The sequence below is a fragment of the Xenopus tropicalis genome, chromosome 8 (genome assembly GCF_000004195.4).
Source record: "Xenopus tropicalis strain Nigerian chromosome 8, UCB_Xtro_10.0, whole genome shotgun sequence".
Lineage (NCBI taxonomy): Eukaryota > Metazoa > Chordata > Amphibia > Anura > Pipidae > Xenopus > Xenopus tropicalis.
Genome location: NC_030684.2, coordinates 125,020,538 through 125,031,280, shown reverse-complemented (window position 1 = coordinate 125,031,280; position 10,743 = coordinate 125,020,538). Strand labels below are relative to the sequence as shown.

At 39.7% G+C, this 10,743-nt stretch overlaps 1 protein-coding gene across 1 annotated transcript; it reads left to right on the top strand.

Moving 5' to 3' along the window:
- The first annotated feature begins 9,358 nt into the window (after positions 1-9,358).
- LOC100493498 (olfactory receptor 11L1-like) lies at positions 9,359-10,294 on the top strand. The gene has a single exon (XM_002937772.2). The coding sequence runs from the start codon at positions 9,359-9,361 to the stop codon at positions 10,292-10,294; it is 936 nt and encodes a 311-aa protein (XP_002937818.1).
- The last annotated feature ends 449 nt before the right edge of the window (positions 10,295-10,743 follow it).

The window sequence follows — 10,743 nt, the reverse complement described above, 5'->3', positions numbered from 1 at the left end:
CTCACCTTTGCAGGTACCTTGGCTTCGCTAAATGATGTTCACATTTTTATGTTATTTGTTGGTTCAATACCAGCTCCTGCTTTGGGCACCAGGCTCTGAATCTCCTTTGGACCTTCCTCCTTTTTCTCAGTCTTCCTTGTTATCTTTTATTATCCCTAGGCTTCCCTGTGGCTACAGTGATGTCCCTGAATACCCATGTTTAGCCAAAATGATAATAATTATAACAATAAGTATAATTTTTTCGTGGAAGTATGTCGAAATAATATTCGCTGCAAATCCATGTCTGCGAATAATGAAAAATAATATATAAACACTGATTAGAAAGTAACTAAATAAAAATAAACATTGATATCCAAATTTACGTATTATGTATTACCTAATCTAACCCCAGTCTGACTTCCATTGGGAAATTGGGAAACCTATGCACCACTGGAGAGTCAACACAGCATAAACATTCATTTGAGTCCTTTATTTATCTATTCCTCACAACATAATTCAGGGGTGACTGCCCCTAGTGACATATTTGGGGGGGTTACTCTCTATCCCATATTTGCTCTTCTACAGAAATGTCTCCATACAGATTCCAAACATCGCTTAATTATCAGCCCCAGCACTACAACTTCCCCCATAGCCAACCCAAGAAGTTCCAAAACTGAACTCTTTAAACCTTACACTACTCTCAGAATTACCCCTCAGACCTCTTCATAACAGCCCTATAACCGCTCTATAATTCTCATTCAGAAGACTCCAGTGCTACAACTAGATCTCTTAATCCCAATATCATAGCTTCAACAGGCCAATTCACTCAGCCTCATGCTTCATTATTAAAAGGATAATGCACCTTTGAATACTTTATAAAATTGCAATTTTTTTTTACAAATTTAAATTTGTCTTGGAAATGCAATAGACCATGTGCTAACAGGTGTCGAATGTTGGTCTTTTTTTCCTGTGTTAACTGGAACAGACATAAGGCACCAACGTGGGAAAGGAATTTGGCTGCATCTGTACCTTGTACTTGTAATTAGGATGCATGAATCCATATCAGAGGCAAAACAATCCTATTGGTTTTGGTTATTGTTTAAATGATTTTTAGTAGACATAAGTAGACTTGAATGGTAATCCAAATTATAGAGATTCTTTATTTGGAAAACCCCAGGTCCCAAGCATTCTGGATAAAAGTGTAAGGAGCCTCGGCCAACTGGCGTGCATTCCTACCTCCATGTAGGTGTGCTTCCCAACGTGTCCATCTTCAGTGCGTTCCGGCGCACACTGTCTCTAGGCATGCATGCACAATGACACGTGGGACTGCGTTGTGACATCACTGTGCCAAATTTGAATTTAAAACTGGTGTTTCCGGAATTAATCTCGGCCATGAGTAGGATCCCTGTCAGTCCCATCGCAGAATGTCCGAGGCCCCAAAAGGGCATAGGTGAATACTGGGGTTGGCAGGGCTCTCCTGTTTTGCCTAAGAGGCTACTCCTGGCAGTTATGGGCTCATATATATTACAGTCCATAACAAATAGATTCTATACCTGTATTTGCATCTATAAATGGTTTTCCATACTTGACCCTTGCAAGAAAATACTGGTTACCCTAGTAAATTCATGGACTGTTTCCATTTTTTACATGTTGAACTTGAGTTCATAAGCTCTGTAATGTTCTATAATTTTAGCAGAGACATGTGACAGTAGATGATAAAGAGGGTTATATCTGGGGCTGGAGCTAGAACTATGATCTGATTATAAACTACTTTGGGCCCGATTCACTAAAGTGCGAAAAAACGTGCGCTATTTTTAGCTTGTGCTAAAAATTTTACCGCTTCTTAATTTTGGCGACTTTTCGCACGATTCACTATTAGTACACTTGCGCTATTTTACGCGCGGTATTTCATGCGATATTCTTGTCGCGATAAATAGCGTGCGCGGTATTTATCGCATGCGACATTATGCACGCGACAATCGGCAGCATAAAAATGGCGACATTTTGCCCTGGGAGAGCACAGAGTGCTAGAGAGGTGCTGTATAAAAGTTTATTTGCAAAGAAACCCCCCAAAAAACTATAAAAATATAAGTAAAAAAAAAAAAGAAGTGCTAGAGATAATAAAATGGGGGGGGGGGGGCATTTAAGAATATTTAGCCAAATACTTAGGGGTCCGTTTGCTAAAGTGGCTTAAATTAAGTGGGAGATTTTAGACACAGAATAAATGGCAAATATGTTATGGGCACTTTATTAAACGGGGACAAATATAATATTGCAATTATTCTGGCAACAAAACATTGGATTGGCAGTTATCACACTCGCCAGAAAATACGCTACGTACTAATTAACGCAAGTTTTACTATTCAGCAAAATGGGCTAAAGACAAAATTGTTGGCAGAATATTTGCAAACATTTAACCCATATAGCATATTGATGCTGTTACTGCTAAATGTAAGAGTGTAGGGGAAACTACATGAAAATATAGAATACCATATCAAGGAAGGAAAAATAATGAGACGTTACTCAGTTCAAAAGTACAAAAATAAAACAACTTTTATTTTTACAATAAAATGTAAAAAAAACTTTAAATATAAAAAAATAAAAACTTAGGGCTTGCTGCCCATAAATGAGTCAACTTTCTGCTCCACTCTGGCCAACTGGGCCTTCATGGAGACAAGGTCCTCTGGTATGGACCGAAGAGTGAGGTCCAAGCTGGATGTTGATGTCTGGGTCCCCACTTCTTCGGTCGGTGGACTTGCCTCAACCCAGTCTTCGGCCAGGAGAGCAGAAATCTCCTCGGGGGCCTCGGGTGGCTCGGGGGCCTCAGGTGCCTCGGGTGGCTCGGGGGCCTGTTGTGCGGCCTCGGGGGCCTGTTGGGCCTGGAGAGCCTCTGCACCCTGGGGGGCCTGGGGTTGGGCCTCTGGATGAGGCGCTACATCCAGCTGAAGGTCTGTGAGATAATATTGCAAGATGTTAGTTAAATATATTATACATATATATATATATATATAGAAATCTTCAATGCTGCAACAGGCACTCACGAAAAAGCAAACAACATTGCCTGGGTGCAGACCAAAAATAGCAGTAATGTATACAAAAATGAAAGGTACCGCACTCACAGGACTTAAGAAGATCAAAATTTTATTTTACTTACAGGGTTGTATCTAACGTTTCGGCTGCCACTGCAGCCTTTCTCAAAGACAAGAAACAAATGTGAAGGTGCACCTTATAAACGCAATATGGCGGGAAATAGTGACGTCATAAAGTGAAAAAAATTCACTGTAAACATTACAACACAACTTGAGGTAAAAACGTAATAAAGTAAAATCAACACACACACAAAGACAAGGGGAGAGTGCGCAAACATAAAGGTTTAGGTAACAATGAGACAACAACATAGACACCCTTTGAGGCAGTGATCCGAAGTATACAGTAGCTCAACTACAACTCGCTGCTTTTGGGACTAGTGCAGTTAATAGTTGTAGTCAAAAAGTGGCCGATCGTGCTCAGGGCAGAGTTACTGCCTACGTGCCAGAGGAAGGGCTGGAACACCCCTTAACTTGGGAGCACCGTAAGAAAAGAAACAAGAGTAAGGACCGGTGTTAGGAGCAAATCGTGTATTTGGTGGGCGTGGCCTAACTAGAGCCGCCGCTTCGCATGTTCAGCTATTAGAGACGGTGCTTGTGCGGCTCTGCAGAAGCTCATAATGTGTGGGTGAACGGGGAAGGCAGAATCGCTTACCGGAGTTGCTAGATGCGGTACGCAGAGTCCGGACCAGCACTCATAGGATTGCGAAAGGGGGGCGGAGCCAGGATATCCAGCTGTCATTAAGTCACCCAATCGGCGCCCGAGGGGCGGGACCAGGTTGTAAACCTGTCACACTATCACTCTATCAGCGCCTGGTTCTCGACATAGTATCAGCCAGTGGGGATGCCAATCTAAATGAATCAGGCTGAGCTTCTGGAAATGGAGGTAGGGCTGTACACGGGCACTCGGCTGGTTCACAGATACGCACGGTTGAACCTGACTCATAGTCGGTCAACTTGGCAGTATCGTGTTCGCTATGTTACCGTGTGCATCCATGGAGCCCCCTCAGCCTTTTTTCTGGCATGAGCCTATAGTACCTATAGCTAATAAAGCGGGCTGGAACATCAGCTCGTGTCATACTTATAGGGACTGGTGCTTAATAAAGTAATGGAAAGTTATGCCACTTTAAAAGGTTAAGGACATACTGCAGGTATCAGTAGAAACGCGGGTGTCAGTTGAAGAGCTACACGCATACATCGGACAAACTGCCACGGGACCCAGATGTGAACTACAGACACGGGGACGGGTACAAAACACAAAGACAAAGGAATATGTAACTTGCTGGGCACACAGTTCCGGGATAAAACACCCCAGGACTGCTCTCAGTTACAGTTGCCAAAATGTTGCAACAACAGTGGCTAGTTATGTCATAGAAAACAGTTACTAATTATAACAAGACAAAACTGATCATATAGTAGCGATAACAACAAGCTCAGCTTCACAGTGATACATCATTTCAAATAGAAGGAAGCGTAGGATACCATTTCATTTAAACCATGTGGGTTAACAGTATTCAGTCTGTGTATCCACTTCAGTTCTCTCTGAAGCAGTAGTCTGTCTCGATCTCCACCACGTCCAGGAGGGGGTACACCAACTGAGTTTCTATTGTCACTCCTACATCACTGTTTAACTCTGAACTATTTCAAATTTGAACTATCTTATTACTTACAGACGAGTGGCACGAGTATGGGCTCGAATGTCGCGCCCGCATTTGCGAATCTTTTTATGGCACATTATGAACAAACACATCGGTGGCAGCCGAAACGTTAGATACAACCCTGTAAGTAAAATAAAATTTTGATCTTCTTAAGTCCTGTGAGTGCGGTACCTTTCATTTTTGTATATATATATATATATATATATATATATATATATACATTCATACACAAAGGGCCACCATCATGAATAACGGGGCCCCTCACAACCTAGGAATAGGTCAAAGCAGGCACTCATGTATAACGAAGTAGTAAGATAAATGTAAGGTCATGCACCTGGGATGTAAAAAGAAGTAAGGATTGTTTACAGTGAGAGCTGTGAAGTTGTGGAATTCCCTCCCCGAATCAGTTGTACTAGCTGATACATTATATAGCTTTAAGAAGGGGCTGGATGGATTCTTAGCAAGTGAGGGAATACAGGGTTATGGGAGATAGCTCTCAGTACACGTTGATCCAGGGACTGGTCCGATTGCCATCTTGGAGTCAGGAAGGAATTTTTTCCCCTCTGCGGCAAATTAGAGAGGCTTCAGATGGGTTTTTTGCCTTCCTCTGGATCAACTAGAAGTTAGGCAGGTTATATATAGGCATTATGGTTGAACGTGATGGACGCATGTCTTTTTTCAACCCAACTTACTATGTTACTATGTAATAATTTTGTTTTTTTTGGCATCTAAGACCTGAGTGTGCAGCATATTCTTTCTAGTTTTGTACATATATATATATATATATATATATATATATATGCCCTCTTTCTCTCGTGGACCCCTACCATCCCCAGCGGCTGCCTATCATAGGATGAGCGCAGGAGATAGCGGCAAATGTAGCGCCTCTCCACCAGTCGTAGCTCCGATACCCCAGGCATGTTTACTCTCTCAATCACAGCAGGCTCTGAAACAAAATGGCCGCAAGTCGCGCCCATCACGAGATTACAAATGGCGGATAGTCGCCAAAATATAACGTGTAGTGTATTTGTTGCGACAAAACGCGCAAATATATACAATACAGCGATTAAATATTTACTGCTATAGAACTGTATATTTTGGCAACTAAATATTTACCACTATTCTCCTGTATATTTTTGCAACTAAATTTTTACCACTATTGTATTGTATATTAGTAGCGAAATGCCATACATGCCAAGACTTTATTGAAATTGAGTAAAAAGACACATACTTGAATAAATAACACTGTAAGTCCATATTTTATTGGCAAAAACTAATTTACTGTACTTTTGTATAATTTTTCGCCTGCCTGTAGTAGGTGTTAATTTTCGCATAGCCGAATGCGATATTTAGCGCGCAAAAGTTATTGTGAATCATGCGATCGTATTCTTTTCAGCGCGGGAATAAACGAATGCGGTAAAACTAGCGCGAGAAATACCGCATGCGAAAATGGCGAGTTATCGCACGCGATAATACTATGGTAAATCTCGCGCAAATTTTCGCGTCTTTTTTACCGCAAAAAAGCGTGCGATAATTTGTATTGCACTTTAGTGAATCAGGCCCTTTGTGTCTTACAGATTGATAGTCCCAAAAGGTTACTATAGAAGGTAGTATGTGTACTTTCAAGATTAAGAAAGAATACCGTTATCAACAAATAAAATAACACTTTTATTGTGTTAAGGACCTTGTTAGCTGTTTGACGTACAGTATATTTCTTGTTAACAGGTTGCAGATCAAATATTAATCTCAAGGGGAACAAATTCCCCTGTGAAATCCCTTCCTGTACGATGGAGAACGTCTCATCACACGCCTTCTAATAGGAACATATATAAGGCATACGTTCTTTAGGACTTGGAACCTTTACTTCTTGAGAGAATGAATGCTTATACAAATTAAATCAATGTACCTCTCTTATTCACTTCAGACTGGAAAATTGGCTTTTCTACTGTTACATACCTTAATATATTTGTTTTTCTGCTCGTTATTAGGGAAAATGACCATGTAAAAGAGCAAAGATATCTGAGAGGGAAACTGAAGGTAAGATTATTTTTTAGATGATTTACACCCCTAACTTGTATGGCAGATCTCTATCTCTTTTTGGTGGATAGGATTCTTTCATAGTGTCCTACCAGCCATTCATTTACTGGGTCATCCAGTTTAATCACTTTGTTGTTAATGTGAAGATTCGTAAGGATTTCAGTCTTGGGTCACTTTATTGCCATTTGAGAGATTTCTAAATGTATTTATTTAGTCTGCTTTCCAATATATCCTTATTCAATTTCTCTATGTGAGGGCCACAGACTACTTTGAATTTTGAGATCATCTTTAGCCATTCCACTTAACCCATTTAGTCATAAATCTAAGAATTATGCTCCTTTTTAGTCAGTGTTGAAGAGCTCAGACTTATGTTCTATGTGCAGCATCATGCTATAAACAGTACATTAGGCAAGACGAAGGGGGTGACCTACTGGAGTTTTTCCCTTAAGCAGAACTAGGGACCCTGATCCCCATAACAGTGTATAAACATCGGATTAACAAAGAATTGCAGCAACTGATGATTCTTTGTCTCTCTTCTAACAGGCATTCTATGTCACAGCTACAGCCTGATTCTTGTTTCTTTGTTTTTTTTTTCCTCCAGAGACAGATTAATCCCAGTCTGAGCTGCTCTGTATTTATTCTGATAAAAAAAAGCTATATTGGAATTATTACATATCACTGTACTACAAGGCATTAGAGTATCATATATGTTTTAGGTCATTAACCCCAGTGATTGGATTTGCCTTTATTTTCCTGCTTTTTAGGTCAACAAGTATCTCAGTCTTTCAATATAGCCAGCCTTCTGCCTATACTTATTCATATAACACTTTTAGTGGACTTTTTGGACTATGTTGTATTTAAGTTCTTTACCTATTTACAACTCTAAACTTTTATATACAGTATGTTATGCATAAGTGTGCACAGTACGCTGGCCAGACACTTTTTTAATGTATTATTCTCATATAATAATTCTCATTGTAATTAAAACTTCCTGGCAGAGCTGCCAAGACTACATGTTGTTTTCTGCTGTCAGTCCTTTTAAGTTGGGGTCAGATTAACAATCAGACAAATGAATCCACAACTTCAGACACCAGTGGCCTGAAGACCACTTGATGCTTCATCTTTCTGCATCTCAAAAGGTTGTGATGGAAAGGTATGCAGTGAAGGCAAAAGAGATTGGGGTCAGGGTGTGATGTAGTAGTTTGAGTCGTTCTGCAATTTAATACTGGGAATCACAATACAATTTAATTTTATGGATCAATGTGCCATAGGTCACTGTGCTATTTAATGCTGGAAGACTCTGTACCACTTCATGCTAGGGGACACTTTGGCTCATTTATCAACAATGGGCAAATTTACCCCTGGGTGGCACAGACTGGATAGAGTAACTTGTACTTGTACCTTGTACCTCTAGTAGGGCTGGAATAAAACATCAGAGGTTCCCAGATTGACCACTTCTGGGGCATTATTTTAATGGTAGAAAAATGTATTCTGGAGCTCTGAATTTGAATGAATTTGTGGAACTTGGCGTCCCCACACTGCCTTCAGCCCTCAATGAAGTGCAGCGTTGTATGTCAAGACATCATGGGTCTCTCAGTTGGAGCAACTTTCAAATAGCTGGTGCATAAGGACAGGGGAATGCAATCAGTTTCAAAGGACATAATATAGAAATTGACCGTGGATCTGTGAAATAAGAAAGCCGTGGCAAAAGACCTAATTTATATTACTAGCTATTACTAATGACTAATCTGTCCCATTTTGCTTTGCTGAAAAATTTACGAAACTGGGGAAAAAATTGCAAAACAGTAAAAAGTTTGCAAAATGCGGCTACCGTGCAACTTTTTTGATGTGACCGCAACTTTTTCCTCACTCAGCCATTTCGCGAAAAAAAATCCGCCAATGGCAATATGCGCAATTTCACTGCAAATCCATGGCTGGCAAAACATTTTGCTTATCACTACTAGCTATTGTGTTATGTGCAGTGCAACTCTTCCGTAAAATTTGCTGTAATATGATGAATATAGTGGGATGCTTGCTGATTTTCTACTAAATAGGTAGACCCAGGCCCAGACTGGCAAAATAACAGAGGGGCTACTGTAAGACATAATCAGTCAGTATTTATTAGGCTGGTGGGGGGCTGATGGGCCTCTATGCATTGAAATATCTGGGCCTAGAAAAAAAATCAAAGTAGCTCAAGATTTAGCATATTTGCTTGCTGGGTACTTACCAGCTCACCAGCATCACATTAAAACTTAGGGGAAAATGTATCACAGAATGAATTGGAGATCATATTTTGTTCAAACAGTTCAAACATAAAGTTATACTCAAATATTTTATGCCCAATGAGTCACATCTTTCCTAATATATCAGGCACATTAAATTTTAATGACTTCCCTTGGTCTCAAGTATCTGTGATGTAACGTACACTGTTTCTTTTTCAGATTACTTTCTTTTTTAAGATTACTCAACCTTTACTCTCATGCCTTGTAGTAAAGAGAAATTCTCTTGTTGCTAAACCCAGCAAGAATGCCAATAGATAATTCAACGGGCCATGGGAAGCATTAAAGAACCACTAATGTGTTGCATATCTTTGTAAAGATGTCTAACCAAGGTGTAATGGCACAGACCAACACGACGGCTGATAAGGATTTTATTCTACTGGCTTTTACTGACCTTCACCAGTTCCAGATCTTGCTTTTCCTAGTTTTTCTTCTGATATACATAACATGCATGGTTGGGAACATCGCTATTATCCTTATCATTAAGATGGACACTTGTCTTCACACGCCGATGTACATTTTTATTAGCTTATTTGCTGCCTCGGAATATTTCTTTATGTCATCCACTGTTCCCAACCTCCTTTCTAACCTCATTGGTAATACCAAGAGTATATCGTTTGCTGGCTGCTTTGCACAGTTCTATGCTGTTTGTACTTTGGGAGGGACAGAATGTTACCTCCTTGCAGTCATGGCGTTTGATAGAGACTTGGCCATTAATTTCCCTCTGCGCTACTCGGCTATCATGAGCCAATCTTTGTGCATTAAGCTTGGAATTTTCCCATGGATTCTCTGCTTATCTATTGCATCACTGCCAACAATTTTTACTCTTGGTATGGAATTCTGTGGTCCAAAAGAACTCAACCATTTTATCTGTGACTTAGGTCCCTTAGAACATATAGCTTGCTCCGTGCCGTTCATCAACAAAATGATTGTTATCTTCACAGCATTATCTGAGATTGTTTCACCTTTCATTATCACAATTGTATTCTACATCCATATCATTACCACAATTCTAAATATTAGGAGTACGATCGGTAAAAAGAAAGCGTTCTCTACTTGTTCTTCTCATCTCATGGTTGCCAGTTTGTTCTATAGCACAGCCATCATTGTGTATATGACACCTCAGGGCAGTCATGAAAAATATCTTGCACTGATATACAATGTCGTGACTCCTTTGATCAACCCATTTATATACACTTTAAGAAATAAAGATGTAATCAAAGCTTTCAAGAAATTAAAAGCTAAACTTTCTTAAACATTAATAAAGCTTATTTAAAAAGGCATGCTGTCCCCTTCTGATACAATATTTTATGTGAGCTCTCTCCCAGAGAAGCCTATTGTTTGTTGGTAAAAAGACTACAGGTATAGGACCCATTATCCAGAATGCTCGGGACCAAGGGTATTAACATTAATTAAACCCAATAGGATTGTTTTGCATCCAATAAGGATTATTTACATCTTAGTTGGGATCAGTTACAGGTACTGTTTTATTATTACAGAGAAAAAGGAAATCAGTTTTAAAATTCTGAATTATTTGATTAAAATGGAGTCTATGGGAGACAGGCTTTCCGTAATTCGGAACTTTCTGGATAACGGGTTTCCGGATAAGGGATCCTATACATGTAATAATATTATTAATAAATCCAGAATGTTTGAGACTTGGGGTTTTCCAGATAAGGGGTCTTTCCATAATTTGGATCTCCA